Source organism: Pseudophryne corroboree, chromosome 10, assembly GCF_028390025.1.
Source record: "Pseudophryne corroboree isolate aPseCor3 chromosome 10, aPseCor3.hap2, whole genome shotgun sequence".
NCBI classification, from domain to species: domain Eukaryota; kingdom Metazoa; phylum Chordata; class Amphibia; order Anura; family Myobatrachidae; genus Pseudophryne; species Pseudophryne corroboree.
This window is the reverse complement of record NC_086453.1, coordinates 152,698,527-152,724,532: the sequence shown is the minus strand read 5'-3', so window position 1 is coordinate 152,724,532 and position 26,006 is coordinate 152,698,527. Positions and strand designations below refer to the sequence as shown.

General features: G+C 44.4%; 1 protein-coding gene across 2 annotated transcripts in view; it reads left to right on the top strand.

The window, feature by feature from the left end:
- LOC134966277 (myosin-binding protein C, fast-type-like) overlaps positions 1-26,006 on the top strand; it is a 273,752-nt gene that overhangs the window by 226,963 nt on the left and 20,783 nt on the right. For both annotated transcript variants that reach the window (XM_063942885.1, XM_063942884.1), the window contains 2 exons: positions 19,828-19,964; positions 23,489-23,675. In XM_063942885.1, the coding sequence (XP_063798955.1) occupies positions 19,828-19,964; positions 23,489-23,675 (324 nt within the window). The remainder of the gene's footprint in view (positions 1-19,827; positions 19,965-23,488; positions 23,676-26,006) is intronic.

Genomic DNA, 26,006 nt, shown 5'->3' with positions numbered 1-26,006 from the left:
TGCTTTTTTTTTTAACGATTTGTATTTTTTCATAGCAGTGTTTGGCTATTACCGGCAGTGTTTGTGAATTACAATTTTTAGTAAATTACCGAGTTGTATAAAATAACAGGCGCATTTGACCGATGGTGTATTAATTCGTATTTTTTTTCTTTGACTTCCAAAAAAATACGAATGCCCTCATCACTGCCGTGATTTTGGTTTAGTAAATTCCCGAGATGACACTTTGAAGAAAAAACACCAAATCGGTCAAAATCGGGAGCTTAGTAAATATACCCCCTGGTGTGAGTGAGCTGACAACCATAGAATCGGGTATCTGTTTTTGACAAAAGTGCATCTTATTTGCATTGCTATGCAAATAAGACGCACAAGCAGACTCTGCTGATTAAAATGATATGCGCCATGCCTATATTCTGTGTGCGTCTGAGGCTGTATCTGCATATGAAATGCTATATTACAGTGTTCAAACAAAACACTAGCATAGCATTTTGTATGCAGATATAGCCACATTCGCCCACAGAATATAGGAATGCTGCATATCATTTTAATCAGCATAAGCTGTGTGTCCTATTTGCATTATTTTGTGAATTTGACGCATTTTAATGGGAAAAGTTGCACAAATAGACTCTTAATGCTATGTCATGACTAGAAGGGAGGCAGTCAATTGACCGCCTGTCGGGATCAGGATACCGACGCCAGAATCCCGACACCAGCTGAAATGACGGCAGTCGGAGCCCTGACCACCGGCTGGTTACCCCTCTTGGGTGGTGGTCCACGCAACCACTCCGAGGGGAACAGAAACCTGTGGCGACCAATGGTTGCCACTGTGCCTGAAGCATGGCGAGCGCAATGAACCTGCGAGGGGACATGCTGCACTCACCGATGGGATCTCCTGACCGCGACAGGATCTCGTACTGATCCCGACTAGAAGGGTTGTTTAATATGCAGGAGGGCACATCTGTAGCTTTGTTGCCTTCAGTAGTATATAGCTGCCAAGAAAGCCATTTCAATTCCACAGAAACAGGCTTCATAGAGTATGGAACTGCATAAATTTCCATTTCAAAGTTATATTAAATTTTAGTAATAACTTTAGCTAAAGTGGGGATAGTAGGGGATTTCCATAATTGTGCTAATGCTGCTTTTGCTGCTAATAGGAGTTGACCTGTGAAATAGTATTCAGAATTAGGTATGGAGGGGGGACACCGCTGAAGGAGAGCAAGAGCTGATCCGGTATAACAGCAATCTCAATTAATTTCAACAAAAGGCCTCTACCCAGAATTAACAAAGGAACAGCCAGTCCCAAAACACATGTATGGATATACTTTCCTGTGAGCACTGATGCCAACAGTATTTTGAACATGATGGCACATTTTATGGAGTTTAACTGGTGTAAGATAAAGCCGGTGAACTCATTTAAAATGTATTTCAACATGGTTAGTACATCTAGATATATGGGACAAGTTAGTATATATATTTCCCCAATGTAAAGGTGAAAAAATACATTGCAAATCTGATTTCCAGTGCTGCCGAGTCACAAATTTATCCGTAGGTAAAATCTGAATGTGTTGGTACCAAAACTAAATATCACCGTAGGAAAGTTCAGGTGTCAGTTTTCTTAAAATTTGAGAAGGCGGAAGAGAGAAGATCTTAGGCAAATTAGACATGGCTATCAACCAGTGAGTGATTTGATAATAGTGATATTGGCCATATTTCCTTTGCAAATGATGGAAGGATAACAAGACATTTCCTTTAAGGAGGTCCTGGAGTGTATTAAAGCTCTTTGATATCCATACATCAAGGCACAAATAAGGTATGGCCTTGCACCCGGACACATAGATTTCTGGAAGGGAATCCCCAAACTTTAAAAACATAAAATAGTTAAAAGACATTGCTTAGGAAGCGGGCGGATCTTGATCGGAAGCCAAAACAAGTCAACAGCTGGAAATCCTGCTAAAATGGCAGTTTCAAGATCAACCCAATGTTTTTTGTCCAAATGGCACTGAATTTTTTTTATACTTGTGCCTATATACATGTAGTTTGAAAAAGTATAAGACCTGGGAGCTGAAGTCTGCCTTTTAGGTTCCGCCAACTCGTGAGTCACCAAATGGGGTATTTTTTGTTTCCAAATATACGTGACCATACGTTTTTTAAATTGTACTAAGTACCGTGTAGGATAATTGTAGAGAATTATCCTAAACAAGTACATTAAATCAGAAAGGAGCATCATTTTAAAGGCAACAATACAGCTTAACCACAAAATCTCGTATAGGTCCCATACATCAATAAGAAATTAAAAAGTTAAAAAGTGTGGTCAAAGAGTCACATCATTTGAGCTAAGGGTTCCATCGCAAGTAAAAATATTAAGAGGAGAGTGGGCAACCTTGCCTAGTTCCATTTGTGATTAGAAATGTGTTGGATAGAAAGCCATTGCTAAAAACCCGAGCGTATGGGTTCTGATAGAGGGTCATTATTATGTCTAAAATGGTTCCTTGAAATCCAAAATGGAGAGGATATGTCACATATAGTCCCAGTTAAGCCTATCGAAGGCTTTCTCAGCATATAAAGAAAGGAGCACAACTTGTTTCCTATTATATGATTGAAGTACAGTAAACACCCTGAGTGTATTATTTGGGGCTTGTCTATCCAACACAAATCCAACCTGGTCAGGATGAACCAGACTTGAGAGAAAGGATACCCAAAGTAGGAGTACAGCAAAGAAGGCTAATAAGATATTAGCATGCATAAAACGGGGAATTGATGCAAGGGACGAGAGTATTATACTCCCATTATATAAATCACTAGTGAGGCCTCATCTTGAACACTGTGTGCAATTTTGGGCACCATATTACAAAAAGGATATCCTGGAGCTAGAAAAGGATCGGAGGCAGGCGACCAAACTAATCAAGGGCATGGAGATGCTGGAATACGAGGAAAGGCTTGCAAGGCTAGGCATGTTTACATTGGAAAAGAGGTGACTAAGAGGGGACATGATCAACATCTACAAATATATAAGGGGACAATACACAGAGCTTGAGAGGGACTTGTTTTCTATAAGATCAGCACAGAGGACACAAGGTCACTCTCTTAGGTTAGAGGAGAGGAGTTTCCGCACATTCAGGCGAAAAGGTTTTTTCACAGTAAGGACAATACGTGTTTGGAATTCCCTGCCTGAGAGAGTAGTAACTGCGGTCTCAGTCAACACCTTTAAGAATGGGTTAGATAAATTCCTATTGGATAAAGATATTCAGGGTTATGGTGCGTAGGCACGCATTATAGTTAATATAACTAGTCCTAACATAAAAATAACTAGTCCTATAATAAGACTGCATAGGAGACCACAAATAGGTTGAACTCGATGGACAATTGTCTTTTTTTAACCTTAGTTAGATACTATGATAAAGTCTATTAGCTATTATTTTAGCAACATTTTTTATATCTGTATTTAATAGTGCTATCGGACTGTAATTTGTATAATCAGAGTGATCCTTAACCGGTTTAGAGATGTTAACAATTTGGGTTTCTAATAGTTCCAAAGGTAACTTATCTAATGTCATGCCCTCGTTGAAAAAGCTAACCAAAATAGGCACTAAAGTAGTACTACAGGATGCGTACAAGGAATTGATGAAACCACTGGGGCCAAGTCAGCGCGGCACTCACCTCATTTTATGGCAGCGGGATCTTGCACAAAAGTGTTCGCTACTCCATAGGGTAGCAAGCACTTTTGGGTGAATCGGCTGAGTGAAGAGTGTGATACGGGGCGCAGTGCCAACATTTAAACACCGTGACAAAGGCAATTCACAGCCTTCATTGTCAATTGAATTCCCCCCCTATGTGTCTACATTGATGTAAAGATCTTGATGTTTACAGTGGTATTTATGAGTGGACCACCTGCAATAAAAATATATAATTATAATTTTTTAAATCTATCAACATCTATATAATTTGTTATAGTATATTGCAAAAATAAAAAGTTGCCATCTGCGACATAGGGAGACCTAAAGTGTCCCGTCTCCCCATCTCTCAGTAACTCAGGAATAGGTTACAATGTTCAAATTAACAACCATAAGAATATACTATACTTATGAATTAGGGTAAAGTGACCTATTAATCTTCAGATATTGTTAAGCTCATTTGGTCATTGAACCCATGGGGATCCAAGATTCTTAGATGTAAGATCCAAAATAAATTTTTGCTGAGGGTTTTGAATCTCCTCCATGGTGGAGTTATTTATATTTGTTCTTTCTGCTGCGGGGTACACTGGGCTCCACAAGGAATAACATTGGGGTGTAGAGTAGGATCTTGATCCGAGGCACCAACAGGCTCAAAGCTTTGACTGTTCCCAAGATGCACATCGGCGCCTCCTCTATAACCCCGCCTCCATGCACAGGAGCTCAGTTTGTAAGATGGTGCCATGCACTAAGCAGGCATACAACAGGGGGGCTGCTCAGGCAGCCCTAAGAAAGCTATTTTCAGAAGAAAACAAGACTTCAAGGGCTGCAGCAGTGTTAGATGTCAGTCAGACATCCCCTGCTGCAGCTCCATCACTCCCCCAGCGGCGCTGTATACTCCCACGCCCTGGTTGCCGGGTAACTACAGTGGATGCAGTGTTCTTCTATGTTAGTCACGCACTCGCCGCTGTCTCTTGGATTGCGTGGCCGCATACAGGGGGAGGTAAGGGGTCTCTTTGGCCCGCTGTAATCGCATTCCGGTGCGGCTGGTGGGAGGCGGGCCACGCGCGCTGGCGTGGACACTGTAAGGGGAAGCCGCTCCACTAGTCATCGGGACACTGGGCACAGGTTGGTTTTCTCTCTAAAACCATTTATTTACAGCCCGCAGAGCCTGGTGGGGAAGCCAGCAAGGGGACCTGTAGCCCCTCCTCCAGCCCCAGGGCGCCATTTAGGCAAATGTTCCCGCCCTGGAGCTGCATATCTCTCTCCCTCACTCCCTGTCAGCTGCCATTACACAGAGCTTTGTTGTTCCTGGGACTGCTTGGGCAAATCCTCCTCTGTAAAGCCGCCTGCACGTCAGCGCTGTGCATTTTACAATACACTTAAGTATTCTACCTGTCAGTGGACAGTGGGCCAAATTCTGAGTTGATCGCAGCAGCAATTTTTTTAGCAGTTGGGCAAAACCATGTGCAGTGCAGGGGGGACAGATATAACATGTGCAGAGAGAGTTATATTTGGGGGAGATGTATTCAAACTGAAATCTAAATTGCAGTGTAAAAATAAAGCAGCCAGTATTTACCATGCACAGAAACAAAATAACCCACCCAAATCCTACTCTCTCTGCAAATGTTATATCTGCCCCCCCCCCCCCCCCTGCAGTGCACATGGTTTTTCCCAATTGCTAACAAACTTGCTGCTGCGATCAACTCAGAATTACCCCCAGTGTTAGTTAAGAAAGAGTGCATATAGGGTTGTGTGGTACTATTACCCTGTGATTTACATCCAGTTTAACTGTGTTTTGCTATATCTCCTGTTCATATATATATATATATATATATATAGATATAGCTATACTGAGTATTGCTAGTCCAGTGCAGTCTTATTGTAATACATAACTTCTGCATTGTATATTGTGACTTTATGTGTGTGTGCATGTAGCTGCTGCGTGGTTACCATTTTGTGTATTTCACTCAGCCTGCTACACCTATATTCTGAAACCTGAGAGGGCTAATTGCGTCAGGTTTATTAACTAATATAGGTGTTTCACAAGATATACTTACTGTGTATTTTTCTATGTGATTTATAGCCACCATATATCTCTTGGATTCCCGGTTTGTGCTGATACACTACACTGGGAGTTCTTGATAGATATAGTGCTGCTAATATTGTACCGGGTTGCCTGATATTGAGCTTATCATTATGTCAGCTACAAGGGGCAACAGAACTGGGGCTGATCCCACATTGCGTGGAGGTAACGCTGCAGACACTTTTGAGGAAAACATGGCAGCAGAGAGTTCAGGTTCAGGGGGTTCCTTACCCCCCAGTGGAGTTGTGGCTGCGGGGGTCCACAATGACCCACCATGGGCTACCTTCTCCACGGTATTAAATACACTGGTAACTAAGCTTACGCCCCTTATGGGACCTCCTATGCAGTGCAGCAATTTATGGTCCCTACAGTTAATCCGCCATGGGCAGATCAGATATCATCCCAGTTACAGCACTTGCACCAATCACTGTCTAAAAAAAAGTCTCACTCTCGCCCTCCTAAGACGTCTTCCAAACGGGCCACTACTTCCTCACAATCCACCACTGTTCCTGACACCTCCTCTGATGAGGATGGCGCATATACTGACCCCACAGACACTGACTCAGATGTTTCAGATGGGGAAGGACGGTCACAGGTGGATGTCCCTGATTTGATTGAGGCTATCAGGCTTATTCTTCAAGTTTCTGATGAACCTGAGCCTGAGGTTGTTTCAAAAAAGCCGGACAGATTTAAACGTAAGAAGGTAGTTAAACAAGTTTTACCTCATTCTCAACACCTGGCTGACATACGTCAGGAATCCTACGAAAATCCAGGAATAAAGATCACACTGCATCCTCTCTCTGCGGAGCTATGTAAAAATTAGGAAACTCCTCCACCTGTGGATTCTCAGGTGGCGAGGATAGTGGTTTCCCCAGTTCTGCCAGTGACTTTGTTGTTTAAAGGCGATTTACACCCTAACAGGGGCTGTGCATAGGCCAACCATTGCAGCAACATGGGCTGCTGAAGCTGTTGAAGCACGGGCTCAGGAGCTGGAGGCGGAGCTACCTTCTAATGCTTCTGATCATGCTAGACAATGCCTCACATATATCGCCACAACTTCTAATTACCTTAAGGAGGCGGCTTCTGCTGCCGGGGTGCTGGCGGCCAAGGCTGCTACTACGTCCATCTTGGCTCTGCGTATCCTTTGGTTGAGATCCTGGTCTATGGACATGGATTCTAAGAAAACCCTGGAGGTGCTCCCTTTTAAAGGAGACATTCTTTTCGGAGAAGACCTAAATAAGATTGTGGCTGACTTGGCATCTGCTAAAACAGCTTGCTTACCAAGTACGGCACCTTCTGCGCCAAAGGTTAAAAGTACTTTCCCTAAGCCCTTTCGTCCTCCAGGAAAAGCAAAAGGTCAGGCGTACCTGAAACAAGCTTGTGCTTCCAAACCTGCCAAGCCCAGACCTAAGAGGGCCTGGGCTGCCCGTCAGCCTGCTTTCAAAACAGACAAGCCTGCCGCATGACGGGGCGGGCCTCCCTCTGGGGGATCCCAGGGTGGGGGCCGACTTCTACGGTTTGCCCAGGAATGGTTGAAGACCACTTCAGATGCCTGGGTGCGGGAAGTCGTCACTCGAGGTTATGCCGTATCCTTCAAGAATCGTCCCCCTCATCGATTGTGCCTGACAGACGTCCCTTCAGATCTGGTGAAGGCAACAACGTTTCATTCGGTGGTACAGTCCCTCCTGGACACAGGAGTGGTAGTACAGGTGCCTCTAGCTCAGAGAGGCATGGGGTTTTATTCACCGCTGTTTCTAGTCCCGAAACCGAACGGGTCCTCGCGGCCTATTCTCAAGTCCTTGAACAAGTATGTGAGGGTCTCCAAGTTTCATATGGAAACTCTATGCTCTATTGTTCTGGCCTTGGAGCCTGGGGACTATATGGTCTCCCTGGACATACAGCAGCCTACCTGCATATTCCCATTGCAATGTCACATCAGCAGTATCTGAGGTTTGCAGTGGGCAACCTTCATTACCAATTTTGGGCATTACCTTTTGATTTGACAATGGCTCTGTGTGTTTTCACCAAGGTTATGGTGGTAATGACGGCTGTACTCCGCCGTCAAGTGGTCAGGATCCTACCGTACCTGTACGATTTGCTGATCCTGGCGAATTCCCCAGAAATTCTCCTGCAACATCTGGATCTGACTATCCAGTTTCTGCAAGCCCACGGGTGGCTAGTCAACTGGAAGAAATCTTCCCTGGTCCCTACTCAGAGCATGCTGCACCTGGGAGTGTTGTTGGACACTCACACCCAGAGGTTGTTCTTGTCTCAGGAAAAAATACTGAAACTTCAGGACAGGATTCGATGCTTCCTATCTCGTCCGCGTGTGTCAATTAATTCGGCAATGCAAGTGCTAGGTCTCATGGTGTCGGCTTTCGACATGGTGGAGTACGCTCAATTCTATTCTCGCCCTCTACAGGAGCTAATTCTGGCCAAATGGGACGTCCTGCCAGGTCTCAAATGGTCTCCTTGTCTCCGGAGGTCCGACTGTCACTGAGCTGGTGGCTTCAGGACCAACGTTTGAGCAGGGGTCATCCTTTTTGGATCTCCAACTGGGTCCTTCTGATGACGGATGCCAGTCTGAGAGCTTGGGGTGCGGTGTTGGAACAACACTGCCTTCAGGATCGGTGGACCAAGGAGGAGTCTCTCCTCCCGATAAACATTTTTGAATTGTGGGCGGTGTTCAATGCACTGAACTTGGCCCAGCATTTGATACCTGTTCAAGTACAATTGGACAACGCCACCATGGTGGCTTACATATATCATCAAGGTGGCACTTGAAGCCGCATGGCAATGAGGGAAGTATCACAAATTCTTCAGTGGGCAGAATGCCATCTGCCAGCCATAACGGCAGTATTCATTCTGGGGGTCCTAAACTGGGAAGCGGACTTTCTCAGTCATCAGGATGTACACGCCAGAGAATGGAGCATCCATCCAGAGGTGTTTCAACTTCTCGTGGACAAGTGGGGCCTTCCAGATGTGGACCTGATGGCATCTCGACACAATCACAAGGTTCTGGTTTTCGGAACAAGGACAAGGGATCCTCAAGCAGCGTTCGTGGACGCACTGGCAATTCCATGGGACTTTCGGCTGCCATACGTGTTCCCTCTGGTGTCACTCCTGCCCAGGGTAATACGGAAGTTCAAACAGGAAGGCGGAATCCTACTTCTGATCACTCCAGCGTGGCCCAGACGGCACTGGTTCTCCGATCTACAGGGCCTCTCGCTGGTTCGTCCCCTTCTACATCCACAACGACCAGACCTCCTCGTTCAGGGTCCTTGTGTTTACCAGGACTTGGCCCGTCTGGCTTTGACGGCGTGGCTCTTGAAGCTTCCGTCTTGAGGTCCAAGGATTTTTCTGAGGCGGTCATTCAAACTATGTTGAAGGCCCATAAGCCGGCTTCTGCTCGAATTTACTATAGGATCTGGAATTCTTACTTTACTTGGTGTACGTCTCATAATCATGACGTTTTCAAGTTTAGTACGGCTAAACCTTTGGCCTTCCTACAGCAGGGCCTGGACTTAGGCTTTTGTCTGGCCTCCCTCCCACATTTCTGCCTTGTCGGTTTGGTTTCAGAGAAAGATTGCTACCCTACCTGATGTTCATACTTTCACTCAGGGTGTGTTGTGGATTCAGCCTCCTTATGTACCACCTGTAGCCCCGTTGAGATTTGTCGGTAGTTCTGGAGGCCTTGCAAGAGTATCCGTTTGAACCTCTGGCATCTGCAGACATTAAGTGGCTTTCCCTTAAGGTTTTGTTTTTGCTGGGCATTGCCTCGGCTAGAAGGGTCTCGGACTTGGGTTCCTTATCATGTAAGTCCCCCTACCTGATTTTTCACAGTGCCCGGGCGGTTCTTAGAACGCGCCCGGTTTATTTACCCAAGGTGGTGTTTTCCTTCCACCTTAACCAGGAGATTGTGGTTCCGGCCTTTAATTCTCCTGAGTTGTCCTCCAAAGAGCGTTCTTTGGATGTGGTACGGGCTCTCCGTATCTATTTGAAGAGAACTGCCTCCATTAGGAAGTCTGTTCTCTCTTTGTACTGTTTGGATTTCACAAACGTGGCTGGCCTGCTAACAAGCAGACCTTGGCCAGATGGATTAGAATGGTGATTGCACATGCTTATATACAGGCTGGTCTTCCAGCTACTGCTACCATCAAAGCCCATTCTACTCGGTCGGTTGACCTTCTTGGGCGGCCCGCCGTGGTGCGACCCTTGAACAATTGTGCAAGGAGGCTACGTTGTCCTCAGGGAACACGTTCATAAGGTTCTATGCCTTTGATACTTCAGCTTCCCAGGATGCTTCCTTTGGACGCCGGGTTCTTGTGCCCGCTACAGTGCGTCCCCTCCCATAAGGAACTGCTTTAGGACATCCCCAATGTTATTCCTTGTGGAGCCCAGTGTACCCCGCAGCAGAAAACAAGATTTATGGTAAGAACTTACCGTTGTTAAATCTCTTTCTGCGAGGTACACTGGGCTCCACAAGGCGCGCACCCTGACGCACTTAGCTTCTTTAGGTTGGTATTGCATTAGCCGCTGACACCCTCTCCTGTAGTCAGTGTGTGGTGTGTGTGGCTGCTAACGATTGTCGTCTCTGTTACCTGCTACGGCATTGGACTGGTTAACTAAACTGAGCTCCTGTGCACGGAGGCGGGGTTATAGAGGAGGCGGCGCTGTGCATCTTGGGAACAGTCAAAGCTTTGAGCCTGTTGGTGCCTCGGATCAAGATCCTACTCTACACCTCAATGTTATTCCTTGTGGAGCCCAGTGTACCTCGCAGAAAGAGATCTAACAATGGTAAGTTCTTACCGTAAATCTCGTTATTTTCATGATTTTCAAACATTCTCCAGGTCCCTCAGGACATTAATTTATATGGACAGCTTTTCAAGCAAACATACTCATACAAACACATAGGCCCTCATTCCGAGTTGTTCGCTCGCAAGGCGATTTTAGCAGAGTTACACACGCTAAGCCTCTGCCTACTGGGAGTGAATCTTAGCTTCTTAAAATTGCGAACGATGTATTCGCAATATTGCGATTACAAACTACTTAGCAGTTTCAGAGTAGCTTCAGACTTACTCGGCATCTGCGATCAGTTCAGTGCTTGTCGTTCCTGGTTTGACGTCACAAACACACCCAGCGTTCGCCCAGACACTCCCCCGTTTCTCCAGCCACTCCCGCGTTTTTTCCGGAAACGGTAGCGTTTTTATCCACACGCCCATAAAACGCCGTGTTTCCGCCCAGTAACACCCATTTCCTGTCAATCACATTACGATCGCCGGAGCGAAGAAAAAGCCGTGAGTAAAAAAACTATCTTCATAGCAAAAATACTTGGCGCAGTCGCAGTGCGAACATTGCGCATGCGTACTAAGCAGAAAAACGCTGCGATGCGAAGAAAATTACCGAGCGAACGACTCAGAATGACCCCCTTAGATTGCCATTAATATTGCATTTTTCATTGAGAATAAATGTTTATGACTGAAGATTTATATAATAACCCAGATTCAATCAATTGTATGACACTGTGATTACACAGATTGTCAACTATATACTTACTGTAAATTTGATAGTAAATGTAAGTAATGTACACAAAGGAAAGTTCAAGTATTGATAGCCAATGCATTTATTGCCATTAAAGTGAATACAGAGAACACAACATTGGGGTTACAGAATTACATGATATACAGTACATCCTATAAGACGTTCTATATGTATCATTAACAATTACTTATATAGCGCCAGTGTATTCCATTGCTATTTACAACTCACAACAAAACAGTAGTAAAACAAGACTGGATAATAACAGACAGGTATGATGTGTTTGATCTTAATTATACCCCTTTTACACCACCTGAAATATCTCGGGATTTTGCACGGGAGCGCGCAAAATCCCGGGACTGCAAGCGATGTAAAAGGGTCCTTCTCCTAAACCCCAGGGTCCACTGTCCCGGGAATCCAACCCTGCTTGTACGCAGGGTTGGACACGGGTAATACCCGGGTAGGAGGCGGTTTAAATGGGTAAGCCGGGTCAGCTGACCCGGCACCCATTTACAACATGGCAAACCTCCCGTACTGCAGTGTCCTGCGGGCAGTCGGGAGGCTGGGGGTCACGGCGCACGCTGTCTATGCAGACAGCGGCGCCATGCTGGTTGCCATGCAGCGGCTGGGGACATGGCACATGCTGTCTATGCAGACAGCAATGCCATATCTGGTGCCTGGAAGCGCAGATTGCTGGGCTTGCCCCAAGCGAGACGCTCCGGAGCACCGGTCTGCAGTGTTTCCCGGTGCTTGGAGATGACATCATCTCTAAAAGCCGACCCACAAGACACTGCACCCGGGTGCAGTGTAAACGGTGCATCAGCACTGCGGTACAAATGGGGGGAGTCCCGGGTCTGACCCGCCTTGGAACTGTGTTCCAAATCCTGGGTAAGACCAGGATTTTGGTGTAAAAGTGGTATTATTTTCTTGGACAAATTATAATTAGGATTTAATTCATGGCATAGAAAACCCTGTCTTTACCCTGTGAGATATAATCAGTAATATAATACAATTATTAAGGGATACAATAATGGGAACCCTCTCTGTCTATTTATATAGGAAGATGAATGTTTAAGCACTTTTTCACTTCCTACACAGAACATATATTTACAGTAAGTACTGTATATTAACTAGGGATGTGCACTTGCAATTTTTCGGGTTTTGTGTTTTGGTTTTGGGTTCGGTTCCGCGGCCGTGTTTTGGGTTCGACCGCGTTTTGGCAAAACCTCACCGAATTTTTTTTGTCGGATTCGGGTGTGTTTTGGATTCGGGTGTTTTTTTCAAAAAACCCTAAAAAACAGCTTAAATCATAGAATTTGGGGGTCATTTTGATCCCAAAGTATTATTAACCTCAATAACCATAATTTCCACTCATTTTCAGTCTATTCTGAATACCTCACACCTCACAATATTATTTTTAGTCCTAAAATTTGCACCGAGGTCGCTGAATGACTAAGCTAAGCGACCCTAGTGGCCGACACAAACACCTGGCCCATCTAGGAGTGTCACTGCAGTGTCACGCAGGATGGCCCTTCCAAAAAACACTCCCCAAACAGCACATGACGCAAAGAAGAAAAAAAGAGGCGCAATGAGGTAGCTGTGTGAGTAAGCTAAGCGACCCTAGTGGCCGACACAAACACCTGGCCCATCTAGGAGTGTCACTGCAGTGTCACGCAGGATGGCCCTTCCAAAAAACACTCCCCAAACAGCACATGATGCAAAGAAGAAAAAAAGAGGCGCAATGAGGTAGCTGTGTGAGTAAGATAAGCGACCCTAGTGGCCGACACAAACACCTGGCCCATCTAGGAGTGGCACTGCAGTGTCACGCAGGATGGCCCTTCCAAAAAACACTCCCCAAACAGCACATGACGCAAATAAAAATGAAAGAAAAAAGAGGTGCAAGATGGAATTGTCCTTGGGCCCTCCCACCCACCCTTATGTTGTATAAACAGGACATGCACACTTTAACCAACCCATCATTTCAGTGACAGGGTCTGCCACACGACTGTGACTGAAATGACGGGTTGGTTTGGACCCCCACCGAAAAAGAAGCAATTAATCTCTCCTTGCACAAACTGGCTCTACAGAGGCAAGATGTCCACCTCATCATCATCCTCCGATATATCACCGTGTACATCCCGCTCCTCACAGATTATCAATTCGTCCCCACTGGAATCCACCATCTCAGCTCCCTGTGTACTTTGTGGAGGCAATTGCTGCTGGTCAATGTCTCCACGGAGGAATTGATTATAATTCATTTTAATGAACATCATCTTCTCCACATTTTCTGGAAGTAACCTCGTACGCAGATTGCTGACAAGGTGAGCGGCGGCACTAAACACTCTTTCGGAGTACACACTTGTGGGAGGGCAACTTAGGTAGAATAAAGCCAGTTTGTGCAAGGGCCTCCAAATTGCCTCTTTTTCCTGCCAGTATAAGTACGGACTGTCTGACGTGCCTACTTGGATGCGGTCACTCATATAATCCTCCACCATTCTTTCAATGGTGAGAGAATCATATGCAGTGACAGTAGACGACATGTCCGTAATCGTTGTCAGGTCCTTCAGTCCGGACCAGATGTCAGCATCAGCACTCGCTCCAGACTGCCCTGCATCACCGCCAGCGGGTGGGCTCGGAATTCTGAGCCTTTTCCTCGCACCCCCAGTTGCGGGAGAATGTGAAGGAGGAGATGTTGACAGGTCGCGTTCCGCTTGACTTGACAATTTTGTCACCAGCAGGTCTTTGAACCCCAGCAGACTTGTGTCTGCCGAAAAGAGAGATCCAAGGAAGTTTTTAAATCTAGGATCGAGCACGGTGGCCAAAATGTAGTGCTCTGATTTCAACAGATTGACCACCCGTGAATCCTTGTTAAGCGAATTAAGGGCTCCATCCACAAGTCCCACATGCCTAGCGGAATCGCTCCCTTTTAGCTCCTCCTTCAATGCCTCCAGCTTCTTCTGCAAAAGCCTGATGAGGGGAATGACCTGACTCAGGCTGGCAGTGTCTGAACTGACTTCACGTGTGGCAAGTTCAAAAGGTTGCAGAACCTTGCACAACGTTGAAATCATTCTCCACTGCGCTTGAGACAGGTAAATTCCACCTCCTATATCGTGCTCAATTGTATAGGCTTGAATGGCCTTTTGCTGCTCCTCCAACCTCTGAAGCATATAGAGGGTTGAATTCCACCTCGTTACCACTTCTTGCTTCAGATGATGGCAGGGCAGGTTCAGGCGTTTTTGGTGGTGCTCCAGTCTTCTGTACGTGGTGCCTGTACGCCGAAAGTGTCCCGCACTTCTTCTGGCCACCGACACCATCTCTTGCACGCCCCTGTCGTTTTTTAAAAAATTCTGCACCACCAAATTCAAGGTATGTGCAAAACATGGGACGTGCTGGAATTTGCCCATATTTAATGCACACACAATATTGCTGGCGTTGTCCGATGCCACAAATCCACAGGAGAGTCCAATTGGGGTAAGCCATTCCGCGATGATCTTCCTCAGTTGCCGTAAGAGGTTTTCAGCTGTGTGCGTATTCTGGAAACCGGTGATACAAAGCGTAGCCTGCCTAGGAAAGAGTTGGCGTTTGCGAGATGCTGCTACTGGTGCCGCCGCTGCTGTTCTTGCGGCTGGAGTCCATACATCTACCCAGTGGGCTGTCACAGTCATATAGTCCTGACCCTGCCCTGCTCCACTTGTCTACATGTCCGTGGTTAAGTGGACATTGGGTACAACTGCATTTTTTAGGACACTGGTGAGTCTTTTTCTGACGTCCGTGTACATTCTCGGTATCGCCTGCCTAGAGAAGTGGAACCTAGATGGTATTTGGTAACGGGGGCACACTGCCTCAATAAATTGTCTAGTTCCCTGTGAACTAACGGCGGATACCGGACGCACGTCTAACACCAACATAGTTGTCAAGGCCTCAGTTATCCGCTTTGCAACAGGATGACTGCTGTGATATTTCATCTTCCTCGCAAAGGACTGTTGGACAGTCAATTGCTTGGTGGAAGTAGTAAAAGTGGGCTTACGACTTCCCCTCTGGGATGACCATCGACTCCCAGCAGCAACAACAGCAGCGCCAGCAGCAGTAGGCGTTACACACAAGGATGCATCGGAGGAATCCCAGGCAGGAGAGGACTCGTCAGAATTGCCAGTGACATGGCATGCAGGACTATTGGCATTCCTGGGGAAGGAGGAAATTGACACTGAGGGAGTTGGTGGGGTGGTTTGCATGAGCTTGGTTACAAGAGGAAGGGACTTACTGGTCAGTGGACTGCTTCCGCTGTCGCCCAAAGTTTTTGAACTTGTCACTGACTTATTATGAATGCGCTGCAGGTGACGTATAAGGGAGGATGTTCCGAGGTGGTTAACGTCCTTACCCCTACTTATTACAGCTTGACAAAGGCAACACACGGCTTGACAAATGTCCGCATTTCTGGTGAAATACTTCCACACCGAAGAGCTGATTTTTTTGGTATTTTCACCAGGCATGTCAACGGCCCTATTCCTCCCACGGACAACAGGTGTCTCCCCGGGTGCCTGACTTAAACAAACCACCTCACCATCAGAATCCTCCTTGTCAATTTCCTCCCCAGCGCCAGCAACACCCATATCCTCCTCATCCTGGTGTACTTCAACACTGACATCTTCAATCTGACTATCAGGAACTGGACTGCGGGTGCTCCTTCCAGCACTTGCAGGGGGCGTGCAAATGGTGGAAGGCGCATGCTCTTCACGTCCAGTGTTGGGAAGGTCAGGCATCGCAACCGACACAATTGGACTCTCCTTGTGGATTTGGGATTTCGAAGAACGCACAGTTCTTTGCGGTGCTTTTGCCAGCTTGAGTCTTTTCAGTTTTCTAGCGAGAGGCTGAGTGCTTCCATCCTCATGTGAAGCTGAACCACTAGCCATGAACATAGGCCAGGGCCTCAGCCGTTCCTTGCCACTCCGTGTGGTAAATGGCATATTGGCAAGTTTACGCTTCTCCTCCGACAATTTTATTTTAGATTTTGGAGTCCTTTTTTTACTGATATTTGGTGTTTTGGATTTTACATGCTCTGTACTATGACATTGGGCATCGGCCTTGGCAGACGACGTTGCTGGCATTTCATCGTCTCGGCCATGACTAGTGGCAGCAGCTTCAGCACGAGGTGGAAGTGGATCTTGATCTTTCCCTAATTTTGGAACCTCAACATTTTTGTTCTCCATATTTTAATAGGCACAACTAAAAGGCACCTCAGGTAAACAATGGAGATGGATGGATACTAGTATACTTATGGATGGACGAGCGACTGCCGACACAGAGGTAGCTACAGCCGTGGACTACCGTACTGTGTCTGCTGCTAATATAGACTGGATGATAATGAGATGAAATCAATATATATATATAATATCACTAGTACTGCAGCCGGACAGGTATATATATTTATTATGTAATGACTGATGAAGGACCTGCTGGACACTGTCAGCTCAGCAGCACCGCAGACTGCTACAGTAAGCTACTATAGTAGTATGTATAAAGAAGAAGAAAAAAAAAAAAACCACGGGTAGGTGGTATACAATTATGGATGGACCAGCGACTGCCGACACAGAGGTAGCTACAGCCGTGGACTACCGTACTGTGTCTGCTGCTAATATAGACTGGATGATAATGAGATGAAATCAATATATATATATATAATATCACTAGTACTGCAGCCGGACAGGTATATATATTTATTATGTAATGACTGATGACGGACCAGCTGGACACTGTCAGCTCAGCAGCACCGCAGACTGCTACAGTAAGCTACTATAGTAGTATGTATAAAGAAGAAGAAAAAAAAAAAAAAAACCACGGGTAGGTGGTATACAATTATGGATGGACCAGCGACTGCCGACACAGAGGTAGCTACAGCCGTGGACAACCGTACTGTGTCTGCTGCTAATATAGACTGGATGATAATGAGATGAAATCAATATATATATATATAATATCACTAGTACTGCAGCCGGACAGGTATATATATTTATTATGTAATGACTGATGACGGACCTGCTGGACACAGTCAGCTCAGCAGCACCGCAGACTGCTACAGTAAGCTACTATAGTAGTATGTATAAAGAAGAAAGAAAAAAAAAAACCACGGGTAGGTGGTATACAATTATGGATGGACCAGCGACTGCCGATACAGAGGTAGCTACAGCCGTGGACTACCGTACTGTGTCTGCTGCTAATATAGACTGGATGATAATGAGATGAAATCAATATATATATATATAATATCACTAGTACTGCAGCCGGACAGGTATATATATTTATTATGTAATGACTGATGACGGACCTGCTGGACACTGTCAGCTCAGCAGCACCGCAGACTGCTACAGTAAGCTACTATAGTAGTATGTATAAAGAAGAAGAAAGAAAAAAAAAAAACACGGGTAGGTGGTATACAATTATGGATGGACCAGCGACTGCCGACACAGAGGTAGCTACAGCCGTGGACTACCGTACTGTGTCTGCTGCTAATATAGACTGGATGATAATGAGATGAAATCAATATATATATATATAATATCACTAGTACTGCAGCCGGACAGGTATATATATTTATTATGTAATGACTGATGACGGACCTGCTGGACACAGTCAGCTCAGCAGCACCGCAGACTGCTACAGTAAGCTACTATAGTAGTATGTATAAAGAAGAAAGAAGAAAAAAAAAACCACGGGTAGGTGGTATACAATATTATATATATATTATATACAATTATATATATATATATATATATATATATATATTAAACTGGTGGTGACTGGTGGTCAGGTCACTGGTCACACTATCAGCAACTTGCAAGTAGTACTCCTAAGCAGACAATCACAATATATATTATACTGGTGGTCAGTGTGGTCACAATGGCAGTGTGGCACTCTGGCAGCAAAAGTGTGCACTATACGTTATATGTACTCCTGAGTCCTGCTCTCAGACTCTAACTGCTCCCCACTGTCAGTGTCTCCCCCACAAGTCAGATAATATACAGTCACACTATCTATCACTTCAGCAAGTAACTAGTACTCCTCCTAATGCTCCCCAAAATTACTACTGTGTCTCTCTCTACTGTCTCACTCTCTTCTCTATAAACGGAGAGGACGCCAGCCACGTCCTCTCCCTATGAATCTCAATGCACGTGTGAAAATGGCGGTGACGCGCGGCTCCTTATATAGAATCCGAGTCTCGCGATAGAATCCGAGCCTCGCGAGAATCCGACAGCGGGATGATGACGTTCGGGCGCACTCGGGTTAACCGAGCAAGGCTGGAAGATCCGAGTCGCTCAGCCCCGTGTAAAAAAACATGAAGTTCGGGCGGGTTCGGATTCCGAGGAACCGAACCCGCTCATCCCTATATATTACTATAAATATTTATTTATGTTAATAAAATTAGTATTTTAATCTATATCATAGAAGTTTCATAAATGCATTTATTACAATAAATGTCTAGTTTTGATTAAATCATAAATCAGCTATTGATAATAAATCTATGTGAATGACTTCCTGTGTTCCTTCTCAAAGTATACCACATTCAAACTAAAGGGCCCCATACACTAGTACGATTTTACACGATTTCATACAATTCCGATATATCAGTCTGATATATTATATCCGAATCCGCTCATCTCTAATGAAATTGTGTACAATCGTATGTGTTTTAGATCGTATCCAATTTGATGTGTGTCCCCGTGTCTGTCGGATAGGATCCCCTAGGTCGTTGGTGCTGCACTAATGATATATCGGAATTGGATGGAATCGGATGTAAAAAGTGTGTTTTTTGTGCATGTGATATATCGTATGCGATGTATTACAGGGAAATGTGACTGGCGTTCTCAGGACACTCCCAGCCCCCATAGCCCTCTATCCAGCCCATCAGATATATCTCATGGTACAATTGTATGCCTTACGATATATTGCATGTGATGTATAGCGGCTTCATCAATCGCATGCGATATATCTTATGCAAAAATGGCACAAAAGTACCAAATTGTATGGAATCACTCCCGGGAAGGTCCCGGGGGAGTTCAAGGGAAATTACATCCAACTTCAGCCTCAGACGTATCGTTGTAGTGTATGGGGCCCTTTAGACAGTTGCTGCCTTGTCTTTCCAGGACTTGTAAAGGAAAAGAAGGCCATAGTGTAACCTGGAATTTCTTTACAGGATCCAACTTCCTTACCAGATGAGAACATATATACAGTCTATCTACTATATATATATATATATATATATATACACACACATACACACACACACACACACACACACACACAATTACATACACCCGTCTTTTTTATTTCATACACTCTCTGTATTTTGTCGCCCTGTCTGTTGGGTCTCTGCATCCCCAGTGCTATCAGAGAAGTCATGAGGCTGGAGTAAGGTCTTACCCCCCTATTTTTGGAAATCAAAGTGAACTGAGAGCTAATTATATCACTATACATTATATACTGAGAACAATATGTATTGCATGTATTATTTGCTAATTTTAAGTTTTTTTTGTTATATCACAGGTTTGATCTATAAGCCTCTAGACTACAAAGAAAAAGATACAAACAGTGCTCCAAAGTTCCTTACCCCGCTTATAGACCGCACTGTAGTGGCTGGGTACAGCACAGCTTTGAATTGCGCTGTAAGAGGATATCCAAAGGTATGATGCTACCTCTTGTCATGGTCCTGAGGGCATTATCACAACAGCTGACATACTGGAGAATATGACACGATAGTACATTACATAGACCTCACCTCTCACTTCTTTGTTACTAGTGAAAATGTTCTAGAACAAGGAACAAGACTTGCAAACTCCTGTGAGTAAGGAATAACTATATAATGTACCTATTTGTTAGAGGGCCCTTTCCTGGCCTTCACTGATTACTGAAATTTAGCCATGGCTTCCACATAACTGACCGCAGGATAGTAGAAAACTATTATCACTCATGGTCCCATCCCTTAGTAGTGTCCTGAATTTATTGTATTCGTTTTCTGTACAACGTGCTTACTATTTACATTTGTCCTGGGAGGCATATACCAAGATTATATTTCTGGAGTTTATTATGTACTATTGCCAATTCCTTAGCCCATTTGTTGAACTCTATAACAGTTACATGCTTGCTTTTACAGTTGTACTGCAATTTAATAATGATATTGAGTAATAATTTATGAAAAGAAAGAAAGAATATATAAATGGCTTCCCGAAATACAGCTGGCAGTAATCTATATATTTTTGGCTAGTGCAGGGTTGACATAACTCAGACTTTGTTTTATTTATGTGACTAAAGGGTTCTGCAGTTTAGTTTCCTATGTTTTCCCCTGATGCACTGGCAAAGAACAACTAGTTTTGGCCTGTCTGTTCCATGGAACACATTAAACATATATCAAATGTTCAGTGTCATTATTGTTCTGTACACAATAGTTGTAGAAATAGACACAATGGGACATACTCACTAAAGTGCAGTTTGTAGAAACTGCTGCTTGTTCTTAGGGTTTGTTTTTTTTTATCGAAAAGAATGTGACGAGCTACAGTTATCAATGTGTGTCCTGTATTAGCTATCTTGCCTTACAATAGTTTAAGAAAAAAACAATCTAGGCTGGTCCTCTTAATTACCAGTGAGTCCCTCCTCCTTCCTCTACTATATGTCGACATGTTCATAATGTTGACATTTAACCTGTAGACATTAAACATATTGACAATGTTCAAAATATCAACTCTATGCATGTCCACATTAGGAACATATGGGTTAGGGTGCAGTTAGGGGTATGTGTGATCAGAGTCGAACTGGCCCATGGGGTTACAGGAAAAACCCCGGTGGGCCCCAACTGCATGTGGCCCCCAACCCCTCCTCTAATATCAGGTTTCAGACTGTGCACTTTTATTATACATAATTACTCTATTAAAGGGTCAGTTAGCTGTAGTAGAGCAGGAATATGGATGAACATGGGTGTTTTGTTTCTTTCTATAGAAACTATACTAAGATCCCTCCTGCCAGTCCTCTCTAATAGTTGGCAAGCCTCTATGGTGACTGGCCACACCACTTAAGTATGGGCACCTACTGCTCCATTCCCCCCAGTGGGCTTTTCATGCCCCAGTCCGACACTGTGTGTGACTGGATAACCTTGCCCCACCAGGCGATCACAGATTTTTGCCACTGATAGAATAGAGAGTGGTTACTCATTGCTGAGTAACCTGTGTGGGCTTACTCCTCTACTCCTAGGAATTCCCATCAGTACCCATCCGTTACTAACTCCTCCCACTGCATAGATGGCTGGCAACTCGCTGCCACTACCAGGCTCCTACATCGGTGCCTGGAACTATTTGTTCCACACAGGATCCTACCACCAGCACCTGGAACCACCTAGTTCTGGGTATGCATTTACACGCTGCTGCAACACCGTGGGTAGTTTCGGCTAATTTCCACTGGTCCCTCACTATGGACCAGGCTACATGGTGTAGCTGGAAAAGGGTTTCAGCTTGGAGACACTGGACTCAATCCAGAACAGACAGAAAACGGATTAGCTTTTTCACTTAAGGCAAGATGTTTATTGCTCATTTCTTTAAAAAGACAAGTCCCTTGCTTAAGGGGCTTGGGACAATCACAGCATACAGATATTCTTAAGAAGTAGAATATTCTTTGATAGTCAGGTGATACACTTTCTTTCAGCCCTTTATATTGTAAGAGGACACAATACAGGGGACTGTAAACCTCTAAGACTTGTACAGGAACTTATTTCAACATACATTTCACAAGATTTGGACAATTTCAATCCTCCTTTGATGTATCTATGACCCAAATCAGTTTGCCTTTAACACAGTCTGATTTTGATTCAGTATGATTTCTCGGTGGCAGGGATGCCGGCCGTTCCAGTATGCCAGCAGCGGGGTGAGCACAAAGAGTCCTCTGATGGGCTCGCTGGCTAGCTGCTCTCGCCACAGATTCTATTTCCACTCTATGGGTGTCGTGGACACCCACGAGTGGGAATAGCCCCTGTGTGTCAGTATTCCAGCTGTTGGCATTCCCAGCTGTCGGGATTCCGGCATCTATATCATGACCGTCGGGATCCCAACAGCCGGCAAATTAAACGTACAGTATACCTCTGATTTAGCACATAACTATTTCCTTAACACCTTCTAACAAAACCCCGCAATACAGAAAATACCCCATGGAGAGTATTGCATTAAATGAATGCTTGAGTAGTTAACACTAAAAACCTTTTTCTAGGGCCAGTATAATTATCATATCGCTTCCTATGCCACAGAAAAGTCCTTATAAAATAATATACTGAATAAATAATAGAAGTGCACAGTCCCTACATTTAAACATGGGTTTTCACAAGTCAGTCAGGAGACTGCCTGTCACAATACCTCCCCTAAAATCCCGCCCCCTCACAATCCCAATGGTTGGCATACCGACCAACAGGGACTATTCTCACTTATGGATGTCCACGACACCCATAGAGTTGGAATAGAACGCATGGTGACCACAGGGCCTGCAGCGTGGCGAGCGCAGTGAGCCTGCAAGGTGCTCTTTGTGCTTGCCCCCACCCCCACTGTCATTCCGCTGCCAGGATACCGGCGGAGGCATGCTGACCGCCGGTCACATAAGTGTAAGGGGGTGGGATGTAGGGGGAGGTATTGAGACCGCCGGTCACATAACTACATCCCATTTTAATGCGCTGTGTGCAGTTGTAGAATTGTGAAAACCCTTGTGATAGTTCATATGAAAATGGTACTACAGCACAAGGTATTTAACACTGCAGTGCCTTAGCCACCATCTTGACCACATCAGCCAAGTCTCAGGGCACAGTATGATTAGGGTTAGGCTGTGGTTAAGGTAACGATAAAACAGTCATGTTATATTGTTATAATTTTGAATGTTGACTGTTCAGTGTTGACATTCTGAATGTCAACATGGTAACTACACCTTATGAAACAACTGAATGACTAATATTATGTCACTGTTAGATGCTCCATAACATGGTACCCTAAACATAATCTAAGGAACAACTTTCCTGAGGCTCCATGTCCTTCCATTGTATTATAGCATGTTTTGCTAATTACTGTTTGATTGCTTGTTTGACCCTTACATAATAGACAAAGTGACATTGTGCCATTTAGAAACATCTCATAATCTGATATTAGGCAAAATGTATATTTCATTATTTTCTGTTCCTCCACAGCCTAGAGTTATATGGATGAAGAATAAAATGGAAATAAGAGATGACCCTAAATTCTTAATGAAGCATAACCAAGGGGTTCTCACTCTGAATATCCGCAAGCCAAGCCCCTTTGATGGTGGAACCTATACCTGCAAAGCCATTAATGATCTGGGAGAAGCTGAGGTTGACTGCAAACTGGAAGTCAGAGGTAAGAAAGTGTGTTATTATTTAAGTTGCTTAGGAGTCTATTTTGCAAACTTAGAAAAAAGGCTTTTATCAGGGGAAAGCCTAAAATATTGGCTACCCATATTTAGTAATGCCAAATGCAAAGTGCAGAGAACAATTAGAATGAAGAAGAAATGCAGCTTTAAATTAGCATCACCCGTTTTATGTCTGTGGTGAGATTTCACTCCACACGTAATTTTGGCTTGCACTAAATCTAATTTTTACTACATTACATTCTGTTTTGAAGGGCCACAAAAAGTAAGCTACCTGATATAGGGCCAGAGGTACTAAAACTTGAAAGGTGATAAAATGGAGAGGGATAAAGTACCAACCAATCAGCTCATAACTGTCATGTTACAGGCTGTGTTTGAAAAATGACAGGAGATGGTTGGTTGGTATTTTATCTCTCTCCACTTTATCACTTTTCAAGGCTTAGTACATCAGGCACATACAATGGTATAGAAAATGTTATAGAAAATGTTGGCTAATTACACCCAGAAAAATGTAGGTACAATAAATATATTACAACTCAACTGACGATACTAAAAGTTGGGATCGTAGGGAAAGGTTTCTTCTTACACCAAGCAGAATAGAAATAATCACCTCATTATGCATTTGACCACAATAGTTTTTAACCTGTTCACCCTGCTTGAATTTCTCAGAACCACTTTGAAACAATATTGAACATCTCTGCTCCCAGCTGTGGTGAACAAAATCAGAAATGGAAGATTGTACAGTAACTAACAACGTTGTACCTCTGACAAAGGGCGTGTTCTGCCACAAAACTCAGGGTGAAAATAGTGGAGAAGTTGTCTATAGCAACCAATCATAGATACAAGCTGATTGGTTGCTATGGGCAACTTCTCCACTGGTCCACTTCTCTGCTCTTTTCACTACTTGATACATATCCTGTCAGTCCTGCCTAAATTATGTGGCATAAATGTTACACTCAGCCATACAGCTAATATTACCACAGTATCAACATCTCAATTTAGACGTTAATTTTATATACATATCTTGTGACTATTACTAATACTGTACTAATACTGCTGTCTTCTGGGCCATTCATCATGGAATACTTGCGTCTGAATCTCCTAAAACACACATTTTTGGGGGTTAACTGCAAATATTTAGCATCCCCTGAAAGCAGAAACCTTCACAGGTTTCTATGGGGAATGCGATGCTAACAGATTTACCAACTTCGCATTCTGGAGATTGGCCCCTGCAGCTAATACCATCTGAAGATGGTGGTAGCCCGCTGTAGCCTATGGGCTACACATCTCAGTGTTAGCAGGGAGAGAGTTACCCCGGAACCATCCCCAGCAATGGTGGCTGCATATGCGAAGTGAGCGGGACAGTGCATGTGCAGGAGTCCCAGCAGCACATTGAGCATATCGCAAGGATGGGTTCTGTCACTGCGGGTGCTTGTTAATGCATTCACCTGGTATAATCTAACATCACGCTGATATCGCACTGATTAATAAATGGATCACTTAGAGTTGACAGTATTGTGTTGCAGTATGAGCACAGCCAAGTACATAAAATCATGAATCAAGAATATACTGTTTATAAGATTAACAGGATATCTGATATCTAACAAGTAAATATTTAGGCAGTTTGGAATTATTCCAGATTCCCCACAAAAGATGTGAATAATAAGTACATGTAGTAACCGTTTTATGGCCCTCATTCCGAGTTGTTCACTCGCTAGCTGCTTTTAGCAGCATTGCACACGCTAAGCCACCGCCCTCTGGGAGTGTATCTTAGCTTAGCAGAATTGCGAACGAAAGATTATCAGAATTGCGCATAGAAATTTCTTAGCAGTTTCTGAGTAGCTCCACACTTACTCAGCCATTGCGATCAGTTCAGTCAGTTTCGTTCCTGTTTTGACGTCACAAACACACCCAGCGTTCGCCCAGACACTCCCCCGTTTCTGCAGACACTCCCGCGTTTTTCCCAGAAATGCCAGCGTTTTTTCGCACACGCCCAGAAAACGTCCAGTTTCCGCCCAGAAACACCCACTTCCTGTCAATCACCGTACGATCACCAGAACGATGAAAAATCCTCGTTATACCGTGAGTAAAATACCTAATACCCCTTTCACACCGCAGCTTATACCCGGTATTTTGCCGTTTTAACTGGCTTCCTAAACGGGTCAAGCTGCGATGTGAAAGGGTCCCCTTCAATTTACCGTTTTCAAAATACCTGTATTTTGAAACGGTAAAAAAGAAGGGTCCTACCCGTTTCAGTCCCATTTCACTGTGCAGTGTGAAAGGGTCTGAAACGGTATTTGCAAGCCCCAGCAGGTCATAGG